At 43.6% G+C, this 21,541-nt stretch overlaps 1 protein-coding gene across 1 annotated transcript in view; it reads left to right on the top strand.

Annotated features, from left to right (window-relative positions):
• The first annotated feature begins 633 nt into the window (after nt 1-633).
• The window catches only part of cpamd8 (C3 and PZP like alpha-2-macroglobulin domain containing 8), an 84,734-nt gene continuing 63,826 nt past the window's right edge, over nt 634-21,541 (top strand). The window contains exons 1-17 of the mRNA XM_079505284.1: nt 634-1,203; nt 5,193-5,344; nt 6,479-6,501; nt 7,622-7,787; nt 8,758-8,810; nt 9,632-9,649; nt 10,437-10,491; nt 11,024-11,137; nt 11,503-11,587; nt 13,018-13,126; nt 13,959-14,186; nt 15,605-15,775; nt 16,985-17,113; nt 17,623-17,824; nt 18,280-18,455; nt 20,170-20,319; nt 20,614-20,775. Of these exons, the coding sequence (XP_079361410.1) occupies nt 1,115-1,203; nt 5,193-5,344; nt 6,479-6,501; nt 7,622-7,787; nt 8,758-8,810; nt 9,632-9,649; nt 10,437-10,491; nt 11,024-11,137; nt 11,503-11,587; nt 13,018-13,126; nt 13,959-14,186; nt 15,605-15,775; nt 16,985-17,113; nt 17,623-17,824; nt 18,280-18,455; nt 20,170-20,319; nt 20,614-20,775 (2,082 nt within the window). The 5' untranslated portion in view covers nt 634-1,114. The remainder of the gene's footprint in view (nt 1,204-5,192; nt 5,345-6,478; nt 6,502-7,621; nt 7,788-8,757; nt 8,811-9,631; nt 9,650-10,436; nt 10,492-11,023; nt 11,138-11,502; nt 11,588-13,017; nt 13,127-13,958; nt 14,187-15,604; nt 15,776-16,984; nt 17,114-17,622; nt 17,825-18,279; nt 18,456-20,169; nt 20,320-20,613; nt 20,776-21,541) is intronic.

Raw genomic sequence — 21,541 nt, 5'->3', positions numbered from 1 at the left:
ATATTGCAGACACTGGTTTTCAACCAGTGGTCCTTGAGGGCGTTTCAGGCGGTCCAACAACTTTTATATAACAAATGTTGATCAAAAGAAAAACATCCGTTTGGTTACTCCGTCCATCATTTAGCTGGGTCTGGAGTGGACACAATCAGGTTTTGGTTGTCACTCGTCTCAGACACAAATCCTATTATAATCATCATCATAAACAACTAAACAAGTTCTGGACTGCAGCTGTAACACGCATGACTTTTTTTGCTTTTGGCGTGCGTATCGTAAACGTGATCGAGAGGTGGTGGGGATCTGGTGGAGATTGTGTGAATGAACCATTGAAAGCCCGATTCATATTTCGTTGCACGACGGTATCGCGCGCGTAAAATAGCTGATCTACAACTAGCTCTGGTCTGGTCCATAGCAGCCCAGAGCTAATCTACAACAACAAGCTCACAACGTGTCGCATCGCGAGCTTGTATAGATCTCTTTTACGTGGGGCCAGCGGAGGCGTGTGTGTGTGTGTGTGTGTGTGTGTGTGTGTGTGTACGCGCGCGCGCATGTGTGTGCGCAGTATGCGCACGCCACGGAGAAGTAGCTCTGACTGGCAGATGTAAGGGGAACGACTTCAAGAGAAATAGAGGTGGAGGCGAGCAGCCAGAGAGAGCCAGTAGAGAGAGAGAGAGAGACGGATCCGGATCGGTGGAGAGATTACAAATTGTAATCTACTTCTACAACTTTCAGCAGCAGGATAAGGACGCTTTTCTTTGAAGAAGTTGTAATGTTGAAATGTGAGATAACAACAGTCCTACAGGGCGGATGATCATGAAGGCACGTGAAAGAGGACTGTCCGCCGTGTGAAAGGAAAAAAGAAGAAAAACAAAAAAAAACAATCGACATTATACGCGAAGTGGGATGATGAAAAAAAGAAACCTCGATCCTTAGCCGTTTCCAGGCGAAACTTTTGCACACCTACTCTAGTCTAGGCTGCCGTACCAACCAGTCTCAATGGATAGACCGCTGTAGGGAGACGAGACGGGTGAAAGTAACAGTGTAGTGAGTTAATTTATCCTCATTTTTGCAAAGGAGAGCGAGATATTCCCCAATATCTCGGCTACTTTGGGCCAAAATGCTGAGATTGGGTTTGACAGCTGCTCTGGGTCTTTGGTGGTTTTCGTTCATCTGCAACGTGAACAGAAGTTGTGGACAAGAGAGGCAGTAAGTAAACTGTGTAGTTGTGCAATGAAATGTTTTGATGCGAACTTGCGAAGCTTTTTGAGCAAAAGCAGTGGTCTGCGTTTCGGACAGCGTTATGGCAAATTTACAACAAGATTTGGCATTTGGTAAAGCAGTACTATAAATGGATAATAATGACACATGTCCAAATATTTTGACTTGATTCGTCCAAAATGTTACCCATGCATGCTCATGCGCGTGTTTGACTGGCATAGATCACACGTTTCACGTTTATTGGATCGTTACTGAGGTTTCGCCACACGATACTCAAAAGTATCATGTCATAAATGGCCTTTGAAGCTCTTTGATGATGGTTGTCAGGTAACACTGATGCATGTGGGGGGGGACGGGACGGGGGGGGACTATTTGGAAACTATTTGGTTAATATACCTCGTGCCAATTGAGATGGGCTAATGCTTGCATAGGACAGGAGCGGCCCCCAGTTTATCCAACATAGACTGTCCCTCTGCAGATTCCACATACCTGTATATCCCTCTGCCCACTGTTGTACACCTCGGCACAGAGTCAGGCTAGGGAGATAGGACTCATAGGATAGGAGATGGCCTACATCAGTGGTTCTCAAAGTGGGGTGTGGGCTGGGAAAATGATTGATAGTATTAGTAACCAAAAGGACCCATACAGGTCCATTTGGTTCCATCTGTAGTCTCTAGTGTGAACACAGAGGATGTTACAGTGTAGATTGGGGTCACAGAAATATTAATATTATAATATTAAATTATTAATGATGTCAAATGGCGGGTGTCCTTGGCATAATAAACTGAAATGAAAGTTTGAGAAACACTAGCCTACATGTTCCAGTTGATTAAACGGCACAGATAGATGATGTAAACAAGTCTTAGTGCTTTTTCTGGTTTTATTCGTAGCAGTTTTGGTATTGACTAATGACCTGTACCTTTGTTTGAATTGTACCCATTCTACAAATTGTGAATACAATTTTCAATCAATCATTAGACTTTGTAAGGAGATATGTTCCATTGTATCCCTGGTCCAGAGACATGTTCAATTGTACGGTGCCCCTCTGCACTGCAGTGCACACAGAGAGAGCAGGGACATGGTCTGCTATCAGTGTTGCTGCTGTCAGCACGGTGCTGAATGATGGAAAGCTTAATCCTTAGTCATGGAGAATCATGTTAATTGTGAAGAGTTGCCGTGTTGCCTAATTGACCAGAGGGACTCGGGAGGGGTGGAGTGGAGCACCTACTGACTAAATACATACAGCCTTAATTTAAGAGAACACAAATCCTTCCTTTTCAAGTACCGAGCAACCCTCAGATGAGTAGCAAAGTCAGGCAGAAACAGTAAAATGTTGAGCGCATCAAGTTTGGAAACAGCCACCAGCACCCGATCAAAGAGCTGGTTGTAGATCAAACGCATCACATTTCCTCATGTTATCTTCTCCACGTCTTCTTTTTCAAGTGATTTTCTCATGACTTTCAATGTCAGGGAGGAAGGAAGGCTACTCATGTAACTACAACTCTATGAACTATGGGTGTTCTGCTAGTCACATACATGATATCCATATCCTTAAAGGGACATTTCATTTCACCGCTGGAAGAAACTGCAGTCAATGTTAATAGTATTTATAGTTTGCACCCTATATGGCCAGAAAAATAATGATGTCTGTGTGTTTGACTAGGGTTTGACTAGATTGCTGAATTCCTCCAATGCCCATAATGCTTTAGTGCACTTCCCCTCCTTGTGGAGAGGGGGGAGGTGTGACTTTGTAGTCCAGGAAGGAAGTGAGACCACATTTTCATGACAGGTTTTTGGTCATGAACATGGCGTCTTGACTAAAATATCTAAAAAATATATATATATTACACACATAAAAACCCCAGGAAAGTGTTTCTTGCGATCTAAACATCATTAAAATAAGCTCTGGTTACAAAATGGGTGAAGTGGCCCTTTAAGCTGTGGAAGGAGACCTGGCGGGGAGATATGTTCCATTGTATCCCTCTGCACAGACAAGCCATTAACATACAGTAGTCCATATGGTCCAGTTTATTCAGCATATCCCTCTGCACAGAGAAACCAAGGAGCAATGTTGTAGTGATATTGCCCCTGGCTCCCCAGCACAGTAATACCAAGCACCTGATCCACTTTCAAGCATGCAGCTGGAGCTGTGCTGGAGCCTGGATGTTTTGCCCACTGCTAATTTGTAAACTGATTGTGCTGTCCAAGTCCAGCATTAGTAGTCCTGCACTAGCCTTTGTTCCCAGGCTTACTCATCTGCGAAGAGAAAAGCCTGGTCACAACCTAAGGCAGAGACGGTATAGGCGGAAGTGTCGTCCGGAACATCCGCCAGATGCATTTCCCCCGGATACGATATTATTCCGACCAATCACAACACTCGTTTCATACACAGAGAATGTAAAGTTTGTAAACTGATTTGTGAAGCGTCAATGTCATTTCCTTGAGCGGTACTTCCGCCGAAATCCTGCAACTTCCGCCCAAAACAAATGATACTGTCTACACTACAGCATAGGTCTTGACCAGTGGGGTGCTCCTGCACGGGAAGTCTCCCATACAGTACTTGACTCAGTCACAGGTAATACAATAGCCAATCAGGTTTTGGTTGTCACTCAGACAAAACCTTTGCTATGGGTTGTACATTAAATATGGCCTGAAACATAATTGAGAATAACTTAGTGATACATCCTGTCAGTATTTGCACCCACTATTTTATCATTGTCATTCATGTTACTGTATTTAATTTTGACCATCGCATAGGCCTATCTATTTAGTGAAGCAAACAATAATGAACATTAATATGTTGAATGAGCATTTATCTAACCGGACTTACTTAAGGATACTTTGATAGCAGTCATAGCTGCAGTGAGGATTGAACTTGGGACCTTTCCATTACGGGAAGGACAATAGGCTACCCTGCCATCCTTAAATTTGGCCTTTTTCCAAAATGTTTATACACATCAAAGAATGACCTTTGCTCCGCCATGACCCCAGTGACAGCCGCCTCCCCTCGGATTTAAATGTCAGAGTGGCTCGGCTGTGGAATCTCGGTCGTTATTTTCCCAAACAGACTCCCAAGGTTTGACAGAGGTGCCAGACCACCCAAAGAGAGCACACAGCTCATTGGCCAACAGGTACCATGTCCCTGGTATCCTTGCAATTAAACTCGATCTGGCTGCACAAATCCATGTGGAATGTGTGTGTGCGTGTGTGTGTGTATGTGTGTGTGTGTGTATGTATGTGTGTGAATCAGTAAGGTAGGTGAAAAGGGCGTGTGAGAGGAAATACATGCTTTCAAATGTTTATTATATACTTCATAATGTATGATGGTAGCTTCACCTCTATTGCTTCCTCAAAAGCAATGCTATTTTGAAGTCATTCACAGAAAAGAGTGATGACTCTTACATAAAAGTTTTATGTACTTCATAATTTATGATGTGAGTTTCACCTCTATTGCCTCCTCGAAAGCAATGTTATTTTGAACCCATTCACAGAGAAGACACTTAAAACAGTGGTCTTGTATGCATAGGGCCCTATCTTGCGCCAACCCTTATCCTTAAACTTATTTGCCATTTTTCACAACTTTGAAAAACATTGTAAAATAGTTCAACTAGCGGATCTACAAGATACGGATATGGGGTAAGGGGTGGAGCAAGATATAGCCCATGGCCTTTTAGCCAATGGTAAGTTGGCTTTCAGGGAAACTTCTCCAAGCTGTGGGGTTTCTGTCCTGTCTCTATCTCCTTTCAATCTCCAGCTGTCCTCCCTCTCTTCCCTATCTCCATCCCCTACTCTCCTCGCCCTCCTCCATCCATCTGTGCTACCATTCTTCATCTCTACCCAACCGTTCGTTTTTTCCCCTCATCAACCTTTCCATCCTTATGCAATCTTTCTTTCCCTCTTCTACATGACTCTAACCGTCTGTCTCTCCACTCTTCATCCCACCTCTCTGACCCTACCATGATCATTCTCCCACCCAGGGGTTACCTGGTCGTTGCCCCCTCAGTGTTCCGAGCAGGCGTGGAGGAAAGTGTCAGTGTGACTATCTTCAATGCTAAGGCAGAGACACGCGTCCAGGCACAGCTTGCTGTGAAGGGAGACACAGTGGCCCACGGCCATGTCACCATGTTCGGTGAGGATAAAATCTACTATGCCTCAGCATAATGTTTTGGGCGCTAGCCCCTCCTATACTCAGGTTTAATTTTTTTTTTTATTTTTTTTAGTTCAATGTTTGTTTTGTAAACGCATTGACAATGAAGGGAAAATGTACATGTGTCATTTACGTCATATTGTCTCTTTATTGTTGTTAACATGTCGTTAACAATAAACCGTTTTTCACCGTTTGTTTTACATCACCATTACATCACCTAATCAACATGAGTTAGACTTTAATAGTCTAACTCATGAGTTAATTTAGCTATTTTTGAGAAGCAATACAAAAAACTAACCCTAACCCACAATATTGATATTGAGGTATTTGGTCAAAAATACTGTGATAATTTATGTTGTCCATATCACCCCTAACAACACGCCATGACTGCTATCAGGGTCCTTCCTCCATGGCCGTTGAGGCTTCATCAGCCAAGGCTGTCCCACCAGGCCATGGTTGTATACACGCCTGTGTGATTTGTTTGACAGTAGCGCTAATGGATGAGGCTGGCTGTGCCTCAGAGTGGCATGGAGACAGCCTACAGCTGGACTCCCTGCTAACCGGCCCGGACCACTTAAACCCTCTATTCTTACACCAAATCACTTCACAACAAACAAACAAACAAACAAAACAAAACAAAACAAAACACACACACACACACACACACACACACACACACACACACACACACACACACACACACACACACACACACACACACACACACACACACACACACACACACACACAAAACAATGCCAATCTACAAGTTCACAGCTCACGAGCAAATGTCCCCCCCCTCCCAGAATAGGCATGCTGGGGTTCAAGTGGTTCCAACTGGGCCAAAGCCTACTGTAGTTAGCACACTATTTCAGTAATAGATGAATTTTGAGCAGTTGAGTAATAACAGTTGGTTAGCAGGATGTGTTGTTAGGTATGGGTGAAAGAAAGCACCATTTTAACTGTCCCACATAAATATTAAATAGGGTAAATATAATGTTTTTTAACTATCACAGTAATCACAGTCAATCTCCATTTATAAACAATCACCACAAAATAGTTTTGTAAAATATGTTGGACTTTTCTGGCTTTTCTGATTATTGTTTTCTATTGCAGACAAAGGCACCATCAAGTTAAAGGTGAGATCAACCAGGTCTTTGCTTACTGTCATTCTACATGCTTCCTTTTCCAGCCATGTTTCAAATGGACGGCGATTGTTTAGTGGCGACAGCTGCACAGTAGTGAGAGCCTGCCTGTCTGTTTGTGCGCATTCCTCAGGCAACATGCAAAACACTATTTGTAATGCAACATCTGTCTTTGCACATTCATTGGGAATAAGGTAACAGCCTCAATGTAATATGCAACAGCTGTTGACGTGCATGTATGGTGCACCGCCCCCAATGGCTGGAATGGATCAATCTAGCATGCACGACTTCATTCCTTCCCTCGCCCTCTCCCCTGCTTGTTCTTCATTCTCCCCGTCCATTACTCCTTCCTTCCGCCCATGTTCACATGAGCTACAGTCTTATGAAGCATGCTGAGCCATTAGCCTGGTCTTTGTAGTTGTGTGTTCGTCTGTGTAGTTGTGTGTTCGTCTGTGTGCCATGGTCATGCCTCTGTAACGTATGCTACTTAGAGCCTGATCCATGCCAGATTTTGGGGGTCCGACGCTGATCCTGATTTTGGAGAGGCCTCAACCACCGATTACTGATGTTTTGACTGATTTGTAAAAATGTGCCAAATATTGAAATCAATTTGAAAAACATAGACTGATTAATTTATTATTGGAACCCTTTTTGATTGACATTTTTGTGTCCGAGAGCAGGTGTGCATCTAATTTTTTCAGACAATGTGGGTGGGAGCTTTTTGTTTAGGTGTGCGTGTGTTGTGCTGTTCACAGCCAGTGTGTTTTAGCCCTGAGAGTTCTTTTATCCCACTGGTTGCCAAACACTGGGTCGGGGCCCATTTGTGGGTCGCAGACAGATTTTTATGGGTCCATTAATTTTTTTGATTCCTACATTTTCAAAAAAGATTTCCAAAAAAGCTAATATTTTCATAATTTAAAAACAAAATGCAATGATTTTTTCAGTGATTTCATGAAGAAATCAAATAAAAATCTAAGAAATTCCATAAATTAGAAAACAAATGGTTCAGAAGTAGTGAAAATAGCCGATCTACAAGCTCGCAACGCGTTGTGTGCTTGTGTGCTTATTATCCATTGATTGTGTGTGTGTGTGTGTGTGTGTGTGTGGTAACCAGGTTCCTCCAGGGCTGAGAGGCCAGGCCCATCTGAAGGTGTGGGGGAATCGGCACCTCACAGAGGGAGGCTACATCTTCTACAACTACACCACGGTCACCGTGGAGAGCAAGGGCACTGCCGTCTTCATCCAGACGGACAAGCCAGTCTACAAACCCAAACATAAAGGTCTATCCTCATTGCTACTTCGTCAGATATCACAGTAGATGACCTGCAGTGCATCTGTATGTGTACACGGGTGAACTCGAGCCACGCTACCACGGATCGAGCCACCATTGTAGATAGTCCCCCCCCCCCCCCCCCCCCCATTTCATTTTCATTTATTTATTTATTTCGAACATATTCAAATTTGAATCAAACATTTGATTATTTAAAAATAAAAAGAATGAAATAGCGGCAAAAGAATTCTTACATAATCCTTAACTTATGTTGTTCGTAGGAAGAAGTTTAATGAAAAACGTATCCAGTCCTACCCCTTTTTGTGTATCCGATAGATTTTTTGGCTTTCCGCCCCAGTGTTTACACACTCACAATAAAATGAATACCAAAACGAAAATACTAAAAAAACAACATAAACAAAAATAATCAGGCATACAAGATAATACAACTAAAGCTTTCCAAGTGAAACCTTTGTCAGGTGAAAAGAAACGTCTGGCGTCTCCCATGTGTTGTCACATGGTTGTCTACACCCTCCCTAAGCCAACAGATGGGGGAGTTGGCAGCGAGAAGCAACGCAGTACAGACATAGAGAATGGGCAACAACTAAATTGGGAGAAAATGAGGGAAAAACAGAAAGTACAAAGGTTAAACTCTGTCATGTGTGAGCTGAGGCTGGGCCCAAGCAAATGTATTAATGACCACAATTGAACTCATGATAGAAATCATGCCCAATCAGTATACTCTATTTTAACTTCCGACTGAACTGCGGCCAATTAAATAAAGCAATTTGGACATAGGACGGTATTCTACAATTGGTTCCCATGGATTCAAACCAGGTGCGAAGATTTGTTGTGCTCTTCGGTTCCCATTGAACAGAAGGTAATGGCATTACTATGCAGTGTTCAAATACAATAACATGTTTTCTTTTATAGAAGACCCTGTTGTGTTTTTAAATGTGTTATCTTCTGCTCGTTTTCAGTGCTCATCAATGTTTACACAGTGACCCCTGATCTGAGGCCGGTCAGCGACAAGGTGATGTCACTTTTCTGCCTTGAAGAATATCAAACAGGAATTAACTGATGCTTGCTTGTCTAACATGCACATATCCAATTACAGAATCACATCAGAAAGCTCTCTTTGTTTTGCATCATTTTGTTTGTTTTGTTTATAAGTTGGTTACTAAAGCAGCATTAGAAATCAGGGGATTTCTCAACAATATTTCTTGTGTCATTGTTTTTGCGAAAATATTTCCACTACGTACTGGCATAGATAGAAGGATACACTTATACAGGACCGCACACACACACTTTCACAGAGAAAAATAACAAGATTAAATAAAACCCTGCAAGTCTTATGTATATGTGATGCCGAATAATCATATGCATTACAACATTGTTATTTTTCAAGCGATGACGTATTAGAACGTCATCCATGATATTTCCTGCAAATATGCTTTTCCAACTTCATCGCTTTGTGGAATGAAGGAGGCAGCCCTAGCTCACCCCGAGCACACAGAGATGTACAGTTTACGTATTTACAGAAGCCGGGAAGCTCAAGACATTTCGGCTGGAATGTTAGCAATGGCCTCCCAGTATACCGTGCCACTGTGCAGACAGACTGTTTATTGATGTCCACGGCTATAAAGGTCCACCGCTGGCCAAGGCCAGCTCTCGCTTTCACAGATGAAAGATTGTTGCGCAGATGAGTGGTGGGGTGTGGTGGAGGCGGGGGTGGTTTGTGTGTGGGGGGGGGGGGAGTGGGGAGGAGTGGGGAGGGAGGAGAAGGATGATGTTCTGTCTGTGTGTCATCCTTTGACTTTTTGCTCCTTGTTTCTGTTTGTGTTGCTTTTGCAGATGGAGGCATATGTTGTGGTGAGTGGAGCACTGGGACCACCCATGGTTGGGAGGGTCATGTCCAGGATGGGACAGTGACTGGTTGTTTCCAGCCACACTGGAGATTACAGGGCATGAGGCGGGCCAGTCTCACCTTGATAACAGGGTGCTCCCTGGAACAGCCCAGGGATAAACAACATGAAAGAAGACTTTCATCTTTCATGTTGTTTATCTCTTCTCTTCTCTTCTCTTCTCTTCTCTTCTCTTCTCTTCTCTTCTCTTCTCTTCTCTTCTCTTCTCTTCTCTTCTCTTCTCTTCTCTTCTCTTCTCTTCTCTTCTCTTCTCTTCTTTCTTTCTTTCTTTCTTTCTTTCTTTCTTTCTTTCTTTCTTTCTTTCTTTCTTTCTTTCTTTCTTTCTTTCTTTCTTATTCTTTTTCTCACATCTTGAGTTTTAAGGGCAAATATCAAGCTGGCATATTTGGCATATATTTGGCATATTTGGCAGCTCATATGATGCTTGCAGTCATAAGTTATGTGCGGAGGTCCATGCATGACTTATGGGTGTCATTAAGTAATAAGCCGGTTGGACTACTCTTTGATCTGTAAACTGCACAATCACCTGAGGAAAAGTTGCTAAGGTATTTCAACGTCAGTCCGGGTCAGGAGCCAGGTCTTAAGGTCAAGTTCAGAGGGAGGGAAAATGCAAGAATGAGTCTCAGTTCAACACTAATGTTTTAAATTACAAACCAGGTTTGACCCTTACAATTTGAGATGTGAAAGGTCGTTGTCATTTGTTTTGTTTTTTATCTGATGTTCTGACCCTTCAGGATCCAAGAGGATCCAGGATGGTCCAGTGGAAAGGACTCAAATCTGTGTGTTGCGGTAAGTCCACTTCTTTTGCAAAGTGTAATTATCATGGCCCCAGTGCAGTGGTTTCATATGACAGTGTAGTGTTGCTTCCAGAACAATGTCCATGCTTCTTCCATCCATGTTATATGACGCTGAAACAATCTCAATTACAATCTCAATTACAATTACAATCTCAATTACATACTTTTGTTCCTGCCTAATGTAATTCGCTCTGGATTAAGAGCGTCTGCTAAATGCCTAAATTGTAAATTGTAAATTGTACATAATAACAATTAGTAGGCTAATATGGCAACTGCATACGTCAGAAGAAGTCACATTTATTTTGGCTCGCAGAAACCGAACAAGTTCTCTCCGGACAAAATTGTTTTATACTCGATGCCGCTCCGCTTTGAGTGCTTAATGTTTGACCCTACCCACTGAATACAGTGCTTGTACTGTGAGTGTGATGTTGCCACCCTCCATTCTCTTCCTCACCCTCTGACTATAACGTTGTCTTCTATCATACTGTATATTGTATGTAATTGTGCGATACATTTCTCTCCAGGGATTGTCAACATGAGTTTCCCTCTGTCCGACCAGCCCATATTTGGAGAGTGGCTTATCTTTGTGGAGATGCAGGGTCACACCTACAACAAGTCCTTTGAAGTACTGAAGTATGGTGAGCAACTGTATACAAAATACCCATGAGAATGAAGGGCTTTCATGAGCTATATTTTATTTTATATCTAAAAGGTTTGGCAAATGTACTTAGTTCACCAAAGAAATTACTTTATTTCTATTATTTACCTACTCGGCAGTGATGTCTTTCATTCGTGTTCTTCGCTCATGACAAGTCACACAAGTGACACATTTTGAATAGCTTTGAATTACGAAAAAGTTTGAGAACTACTGATTTAGAAGGCATTTGTAAACTCGGCCTCATGTCTTAATGGGTTCAAATGTTGTTTTGAAGAAAGTGATTTACATGATTTCCCCCTCCAATATGGGACAATGCTTATTCTCGGCCTATTCTCCTCCCCACAGTGATGCCCAAGTTCGAGTTGATCATTGAGCCACCACGTTACATCCGTGATCTCAACGGCTGTGAACAGGCCAGCGTCAGGGCCAGGTAAGGCACTTCAGCTGGCAGTGATGTCATACAGGAACAGTACAGTTCCGGGGCGGTGGTGGCTCAGGGGTAGAGTGCCTGGATGGTAACCGTAAGGTTGCCAGTTCGAACCCGGGCTCCCCCAGAGTTACTGTCGAAGTGTCCTTGAGCAAGACACTGAACCCCTAATTGCTCCCGATGTGCTAGTTGGTGCCTTGCATGGTTTCCGCTGCTATCGGTGTATGAATGTGTGTGTGAATGGGTGAATGTAATGCACAATCTCTGTAAAGCGCCTTGGATAAAGGCGCTATATAAATGCACCATTTACCATTTACCATTTACAGTATGTGACCGAATGACAGGTAGACAGACAGGCCTGAGGCGTGAGATTTACCTGTTGAACTTCAGTCTATCAAATAAATGTTTCTCAGCCAGTGGGTTGGGAGCCGAAAGTGGCTTATAAGAGTTTTTATGAAACAGAGGAATATGTTCATATTGTTTCGGGTCGGGCAGAAACCTTGTATCACCATATTTCAACTGTTTTCATTTTAGGGTTTTTTGTTAATGAATGCTCTACATTGTCATTCTACAGTGTCACACAAAAGTAGCAAAAATAGCTCAATCCACGTTGCATTGCAATGCGTTTTGAGCTTGTAAGTAAACCTTGCCGAGCCTGAGGCCCATAGGGCAGGAGCCTACACCCCCTGGACATGATGTAGAAGTACACCCCCTGGACATGATGCTAGTATGTCACAGGGACTTACCCCCAATCCAACCCTTAATGCAGAGTGCCAAGCAGGGAGGCACTGAGTCCCATTTTTCACAGTCTTTGGTATGACCCGGCCAGGGATCGAACCCTGACCTCCCAGTCTCAGGGCGGACACTCTAACCACAAGGCCACTGAGCTGGTTTTGAGCTTGTAGATCGGCTATGTTTGTATTTGAATCCTGAAAAGTAAGAGTTTGGGACATACTAGGTTTCCACCCGACAGCAACAATAGTGTCATGATGATGACCTCATGAGCAATTATGGAAGGAGGTAGGGCCCGCACACCGCCTTCCATAATTGCCTTATTGGCCCTGCACCAATAAGTATGCTCTGACCTCATGAGCAACACAAAATGATATTAGGCAAGCATGTCTCTAGAACTCTTATAGCCTTAGGTGCTTCACAGGTAATGGTCATGTGTTCTTTTATTGTCTCTTTGTAAAGCGAGTTTCGCTCTTTGGATACCGGTAGCGGTAGCTTCTATAGCAGTTGATTTTTAGCATCGTATTTTCCGTATTCCAATCATCGGATGTATTTAATCCTGATTCATGCACATGGCATGAACCTGGCTGCCTAGCACAGTAGATATGTGGGAGTCCAGGGCCAAAAATTGTATGATATGAACATTGTTGGTGACAAAACATGAATCTGTACATGATTTTGACATCTTTGCTGCTGTTCAGGTATACCTTTGGGAAGCCGGTGACTGGGAAACTTACAGTCAACATGACAGTGAATGGAGTGGGCTACTACCGCCATGAGATGGGCCATCCTGTGGTCAAATCTATGGACGTAAGTTTATGCATACTTGGGCTGGGTGATATATCGATATTATACCAAAATCGGGATTTTCGATAATCTAATATCGTGATATGACGTGTTTTTTTATTTTTAATCACTGAAGCCTTTTTTTTACTAGACAAATTACGAGTCTAAAACCTCACAACACACCCCATCGTGATGCATTGTGAGATTGTAGACCTGCTATTTTCGTGGTTTTGAAAAATATATTATCGTCAAAATACAGTTTGATTTTGTCCATATCACCCTGTCCTAATCCATACCCAGCTCCATTATCCTAACATGGTGTAATGTACTGGTGTGTGTCAAAACAACTTGGCTAGTGTTGATCTTCTAAAGTGCTGATCTGATCTCTATTTTGGTTTCGAGTCAGAACAACCAAGATAAGAGGGACAGATGTGATTGATGATCCTAGATCAGCACATTAAGCTCCCCCTCCCCCTAACATAAATATGTCGTTTGGTGTGTGTTTTTTGTCTACAGAAACACCTTACTCTAGCATATTTGCATACACGTTTGGCATACAATTCTCTAACTTTTTAATTTCAAGGACCCCAATTTAATATCTGTGTGTAGATAGGGATCCGCACTCAAATCCTTAGTGTTGATTTAACAGCGTCCCTTAAAAGGCCTATTCATACTCTGTTCTAGGTGATGAGGTCACCGTTTCGGTGGTCACCTCATCACCGTAAACTGGAGCATGAATAGGCCTTTCTTTATAGGGTCCATTTGGTTCCTAACTATGAGTCATTTAGTTGGGGGACCCCCTTGAACCCCATCAAGGATACTCCCGACGAGTTTTGACCAACTCATTTGATGGCAGATCAAGGGCTCTGCGACCTTCAGCCTGTGTGTGAAGGACATGCTGCCGCCGGACGTGGCCGACCACTTCAGAGGAACGGTGAGCATGTGGGTGTCGGTGACCGGCGCCGACGGAAGCAGGCAGACCATGTTCGACGACTCAACACCGGTCCACCAGCAGCTCATTGACATCAAGTACTCCAAGGACACACGCAAGCAGTTCAAGCCTGGCCTGCCGTACAAGGGGAAGGTGAGACGAGCAGTCATGGAAGAAGTACTCACTTTTTTTTAAAACTAGGGTAAACGTATAAATATACCACAATGAGAAATACTCTGTCACAACAAGTGAAAGTTCTGTATTCAAAAGTACTCAATATGCAAGTACAATATTTGCCTCTGAGGGGTAGTGCGTAGTGGAGTAGAAGTAAAAATATTGAAAATACTCCAGTAGTACTCAAGTAAATGTACTTAGTTACTTTACACCACTGGAGACAAGATTACACAGTAACAATCTTCTGTTCATTTCACCCTGAGAGTGTACAAAATACCAGATACCGTCCAGAGTCCATTTGGTTAGTGGTTTGTACAAATGGATAAAAATGAACAGAGAGGAATTTACATTGTTGTGGTAACTGGCAACACATCGGAATGCAGGGAAATAGACTTGTCACCTAAGGAAACATTACGATTCAGTTGATAATGGTGTAATAAAGTACAAATAAATATGAAACCAATACCAGATAAATAAAATTCGCAGAATGTTCTCGTATGTTTACCAAATGTTCATCCATTATGACAGTGGTTCTCTTTATTTGCCGATGGGTTCTCAGATTGAACAAAATGTAATGCCGACAGGTTGCAATGGCTTTTTTTACTCTGAAACGGAGTGTGTTTCTGAACCAATCAGAGCGTTGCATCCCTTCACGCTATGGGACGTAGCTCCGCTACATCTGCCACGCGCAGAGTCTGTTTGTTTACAAGACAGACATACGACCAGCAAAGCAAGTTCTGCTACTACATGGCTTATTTCTAAGCTATAATGTTTTCAGATACATATTTTAGCGTGCTGATTAAGTTTAAAACGAGTAATACACTGTCTGGATAACATCTTGAATGAGATTAAAATCAGACCCGTCTGAACTGAGTGGTGCTGTTGGGGGTAGGACTATTGGCGGTCGGACTATTGGTTGTCATACTATTGGCTGTCGGACTATTGGTTGTCAGACTATTGGCTGTCGGACTATTGGCTGTCGGACTATTGGAGTAGTGGGACTGTTGGTTGTCGGACTATTGGCTGTCGGACTATTGGCTGTCGGACTATTGGAGTAGTGGGATTATTGGCTGTCGGACTATTGGCTGTCGGACTATTGGCTGTCGGACTATTGGTTGTCGGACTATTGGCTCATTTGGCTGTCGGACTTCGCCTCGAAGACTTCGCCTTCGCCTAGATTGTTAGGTATGGCCATATGATGACCACGGATATGCCCTAAAAGTGTGAAAAACGTATTTTTCATTTCCCTGCTTATCTAAGTCCTGCCCCACCTTGCCAAGCCCAAAAGTGCTTGGCAGGGTGTTCAAATATGATAATTTAACTGCGTTATATGACATGCACAGAATTAGGGATGCTAGGCTTCATATGGTTAACACACTCTTTACCCCCGGGCGGAGATCGAGGTGACCTACCCAGACGGGAGCCCAGCCGACGGAGTGCACGTGCGCGTCAAGGCAGAGCTGACCCCGAAGGACAACGTCTACACGAGCGAGCTGATCTCCAAGGACGGTCAGGCGACCTTCGAGATCCCCTCCATCCCGACCGCTGCCCAGTACGTCTGGCTGGAGGTCAGTGGTGGCTCTGCGGCCTGGGAGGGGCTGACATACGTTCCTAATGAAGTCATGTGTTGTAATAATAGTTTTTCCCCTTTCGTTATTGTTGGGGTATTTGAAAAGTACATTTGCACATACAGTACATGGAATTTTTGTTCAATGCATTTACTCAAGGTTGCAGCCAGATATTTTTCTATTCCTAATTATTTTAACTATCTACACAAATACATATTTGAAGAAAATACTTTGTTACAAATCAGGTTTTGTAACCTCTATTAGGTAACCTATATGATTACTTTTAATTATGTCACTCATTCTAGACTGACGCATCTGGACTAACGCAGACTGGTCTTGCTGAGGGTCCAGCTGATACTCTCACCTCTGTAGTCTATAGCCACTCAGTTACAGCCGATAAATGGTGGACTTGAACTAAGTTTATGCTAATTTAGTTTAAAACTGCCATAATGAAAGTGCCCTTCCCTGTCTTAACCACAAATATATCTTGTGTAAAGAATAGTATTTACCAGGAGTGGGGTTTGAACCCACGAGGACAATCGTCCATTGGATCTTAAGTCCAACGCCTTAACCACTCGGCCATCCTGGTGATAAATGCATTAAGTAATACCTGTTTTACTTGTGGTCAGCATATGTGTTGTACCATTAATGGAGACAGGGCGTTCTCATAGTTGCTGCCCCCTCCCTTTGGAACTCACTCCCAGCTGACATCAAAGAACCCCCCCGCCCTCTTCAGACTTGCATTCCCCAGTCCCCACCTAATTCTAATCCCCTTTTTTGCCTTTTAATTTGAATGATTTTGTTTGCCAAGTTTTTAGCCTTTTAACTAGTTATTTCTCTTAATAAAGTTGTTTGTTTTGTAAAGTACCAAGGAAACTGCTATATAAATTGGAAGTACTTGTACATGCTGTACTTGCCCCAAGCCTTGTTCGAATCACTCAAATCTCTCCCATCCTTATGTAAGCCTTGCATGCAGTGTTGCTCGCCTCAACCTGGTGCTTCGCTCGCATCTCTAGAGAGTGTGGGAAAGAAAGGCGGCTGGAAAGAAGGAGTGTCAAGGGGTCACCAACACAATGGAAAAAGCAATTAAAGATGGGATTCAACTAAGGAATGCATTTCAGGTTCTGCTTTCCATCCGACATGACTGACTGAATGTCACGTTGACTTTATATCAATGCTCTGTTGTGTCTGTGCCCGGCGCTGCTGCAGACCAAGGTGATTTCCATTGACGGCCAGCCAGCTGGAGACCAATACCTGCCCAGCTATCTGTCCATCAGCAGCTGGTATTCTCCCAGCAAATGTCACATCCAGATCCAGAGCCTCAGCTCACCGCTCAAGGTAAGCTCCACCACCCCCTTCTTCTTCTGTGGTACCATGTGGTATGTATCATTTGCAATTATTTGTTACAGAAACAAATTTATGTATATGTATGTTTAAGGTATTTGTTACATCTGCCATCTGCAATTTGTGTTTCAAAAGCATAAAAGGCAAACAGAAACTAAAGGTCATTTTGATTCATGTACATGCACATTTTTATGGCAAAAATGCAATTTAATCGTTAAAATCCCAATTATTTTTACAACAATCATCAACTAAAATGCCATGATCGGTAATAACGCTAGTTTTACTCAGTGTTTATTAGGATTATGATGCTTCTGCTTCAAATGTGACCTCTCAGACACATCATCTAAAGACACCGCACAAATACAACAAATCAAAAAGGGGGTCTTGATTTATCATGCTACATAATACACATCATCGCAGTAAAGGAACCAATCATCTTAATTTGACGACTTTAATGACTTTGATTTGCCATTTGTCCACGTGTGTTACAAATGATGTGTTAGGTGGGCCAGGAAGCAGAGGTTGCCCTGAAGTCCACCTGCCCCTGCAACTTCACCCTGCACTACGAGGTGGCGTCCAGGGGAAACATCGTCCTGTCGGGCCAGCAACACGCCAACGTCTCCGCAGCTTCACAGCGAGGAAAGAGGGCAGCGGTCACCTTTGACAAGAACGTCCACACCACGACCCAGCCCCCTCCTGCCTCGGGTCAGTATAAGAAGGTTCAAGGCTCAGTGTCTTAGCGGTTCCCGTATGGTCTTTATGAGAGTAGAATAAAGATGATCATAGCATGACAGTGCCCTGGCCTCAGAAGACTGAGCTCAGCCTAGTTCGTAGACTCTTTAGGGATCCATTCAGTTACACTTAGGGTCACCTACGTATCTTACACCCAGTACAAAATGGAGCAAAGCGTACCGCAACTGCTAGTTTCCAACCGACACACTTGTAATTTTCACGCCCAATGCCCACATTGTGTCATTTCCAAATGTACTTGGACTAATCTATGCGTGGGCCCACTGGAGTGTTGGTCTTCATATGAGGTGTGGTCTGGCTCCTTGTTGGTGCATTGCTCCTTAGGTACAGTGAGAAAAGTCAAAAGGCTCCTCAGACCCCACATTGAGAACCAATGTCACACCATATCGCCTTCACCTTCTGTCCGCTAGGTGCCGGAGGCTCCTCCCCTCAAGCTGAGATGGACACCTGTGTGTCGTACCTCCGCTTCCCTGTCCGTCACGTCATGGCGCCCCTCAGCCGCCTGCTCGTCTACTACGTGAGGGAGAGCGGTGAGGGCGTCACGGACAGTCTGCAGCTCCCCGTCCAACCCAGCTTCGAGAACAAGGTATGCAATGGTAAAACACTGGCAAGAAGACTGGGTCTAATTGACGCCATAGCTTCATGTGTATCTAAGGCCTCAATATTTGAAAACGTGTAGAGAACATTATGTGTAACACCAATTTGTGGGATTCTATGTGAGCCTGGTGACAGTGTGTACAAGAAATGTGGTAACGTTTCTTTCCAGCGGTGTGCGAGAACACACAGATGGACAGACAGACCCTCTTACAGACGGCTAAGCCTGTTTCAGAACCACATAAAGTAGTATTTTGGACATTCTTCAGAATCTGATTCACGGAATCAGTGCGGAAACGGTTCCACTCTAATACTCTTTAACTTTACAGGAATGTGTAAGGGATATCATGAACAACCCCCAGCAGCATACAGGAAATCAATATAACATATGCCTTACAATGCATTCATTTTGGAGACACATGTCCATCCATAGAGCTTGCTGTAGTAACTGTAAACAAACAGCTGTGTTGGCCTGGGAGAGCTTCCCAGTTCCTGTCTGCATTAGGCAGAGTTAACTCCCTGAAGTATTTACGGCTCCCTAGTATGCTATTATGACAGTGTGTGTGTGTGTGTGTGTGTGTGTGTGTGTGTGTGTGTGTGTGTGTGTGTGTGTGTGTGTGTGTGTGTGTGTGTGTGTACGGTGCATTGCGCGCACGCACAATGCATCGTAAAGAGTGAGTTATTTTATCCACTTGTAACTCACTGAGTGTACAAATGTAACCAAGTGGACCCTTGAGTGAAGACATGATGAGGCAGAGGTCGTGCGGGGAGATAAGCGGGGTCATGACAGTAGTGGTGAAAGGAGGCCAGCGGAACCCAATAATGGGGCTAATTTGTGGCCCTGCACGCTGTTGAAAACTGTTTTTGAAGTGAGAAAGTTTATGGCCGACTCTCACCCACCCTCTTCCTTCTCTCTAGGTTCTCTTTCAAAGACCTGTAGTTTTCTACCCTGTTTTCTGTTGGCCTCACACGGCCATGTAGTGCATGATTTGAATGGATTGATCATCAAGCTGCATCTTTATACACCTTGGCTGTTTCTGCAGTGTGCCTTTGCAAAAGGCGAGCTGTCTGTGACTGTGTGCGTGTGCGCGTGCGTGCCATGTCTGTCTGTCTGTCTGTCTGTCTGTCTGTCTGTCTGTCTGTCTGTCTGTCCGTCCGTCCGTCCGTCCGTCCATATCTCCGGAGTTCATCTCTCAAACTGGACCAATCCGTGCTGAACCTTTTTATGCACAGTAGGCCCAGAAGTACCTCCACAATTCTTTCGTCAATATAATGGATCGAAGTCAAAGGTGTTGTGATCACATTTGGAGTCATATGTCTTTATGTCATATAGATAGACGACATGTTTATCAGTAATCTTTGTCACAGTATGCATCTGTTTTTATATGTCATAGATAGACGACATGTTTATCAGTAATCTTTGTCACAGTATGCATCTGTTTTTCCCCTTTTAGTATATCAACATCGCTGTTGGGTGGAAACCTCACATGTCCAAAACTGGTTCTTGTCAGGATTCAAATTCCGAAATAGCAAAAACTTTTTTGCTACTTGCGTATGCATACACTGGTATGGTGAAGTAGAATTCATATACGAAAAAACATAAAAAGTTTAAATATGGACATTTTCCGCCCGGCAGCAACGATATACAGTAGTACAGCTTATGATAATGAATGTATTGTGTATATACTGTATTGGTTGGTTCCCAGGTTTCTGTGACTGTGTCTGCCAATGAGTCCATGCCAGGAGACCCAGTGACCCTTCGCCTCCGAGCAGCGAAGGGTTCTTGTGTATGTGTGGCGACAGTGGACAAGAGTCTCTACCTCCTAAAACCTGACTTCCAGCTTAGTCCAGACAAGGTTGGTTCTTTTACTAACAAAACAGATATTGCTGAATTCAGTTTTAACTGCAATACTTCTTAAACTGGGCCATGAGCTCTGGAGATGTCCAGCAATTAGGCTTTTCACAATTATCGCAATTAGGCTATATTAAAATTGCCTAGTGAGGACATTTTCAGGTCCCCATGAGGGAGAGGTCTGGATTTCGAAGGATATTATGAATACAAATGTGTGTGTGTGTGTGTGTGTGTGTGTGTGTGTGTGTGTGTGTGTGTGTGTGTGCGTGTGCGTGTGCGTGTTTCCGTCATTGAGTAGGTGTTCAAAGAGCTTGCAGACTTTGACGTGTCAGACGCGTTTGGCGTTCCCAAAGACGATGGACACTTCTGGTGGCCTGGGCTGTCGTCCAAGCGACGGAAGCGGTCTTCCGTGTTCCCCTGGCACTGGGACATCACTAAAGACGCACGCTTTGCATTCACGGTGAGAGACAAACGTCCTCTGAACGTCTGAAGGCCGTGTCAGATAGTCAGCAATATATCAAAAACACTTGTTCTGGTATTACTATATGCTTGTGAAGACCAAATGTCCCTACAAGTATAGTAGAAATAGACATTGTGAGGACAATGTTCCTGGTCCTCATGAGACTCAAGAAATGGTTGTTTGAATGTATAATAGTCACACCCATTGTGAAGTGAGCGGTGGGGCCAAACGTATTCCAATATAGGAGCAGTTGATGTCATTAGTTGCGACCGAAGGTCGCAGTTAACTATTGAATCGTGCATTTCCGTCAGTGTGTGTGTGTGTTGGTTGGTTGGATGGTTGGTCGAGCACGTGACATCACGTGACATCATCAGGGATGGACATCCCTTATGTCATCAATATTAAGCCCATATATGGAGATCCCTGATGTCATCAATATTGGCCAGAAACTCTACATCTGACCTCAAACCTCAAGTTCTCAACAGGCCCGAAAATTAAGATCTTACCCCCCATGCCAAAGCACCAGCGATCGCCCAGTAGTCTGCTGTCACCCAGGCAGATGCATGCACGCGACCTCGCCCTTTAGGGCTTTCGACCTTCCTTAGGCTTGTCGAAAGACCGAAACGTTGCACTTTGACATTAAATAAAAAGCTCTTGAACCAGCAAGTGGCAGTGTGCGGGTCTCCCTCCTTCTCCTACACGTTTACTGCTTTATCGCCTACACATCTGCTGTTAAGTACGTCGAGTGTGTCTTCTCTTCAATAAA

This window comes from Electrona antarctica (genome assembly GCF_951216825.1).
Source record: "Electrona antarctica genome assembly, chromosome: 7".
In the NCBI taxonomy this organism is placed as follows: domain Eukaryota; kingdom Metazoa; phylum Chordata; class Actinopteri; order Myctophiformes; family Myctophidae; genus Electrona; species Electrona antarctica.
The sequence above is the reverse complement of the archived record's forward strand: the minus strand, read 5'-3'. Positions and strand labels throughout refer to the sequence as shown.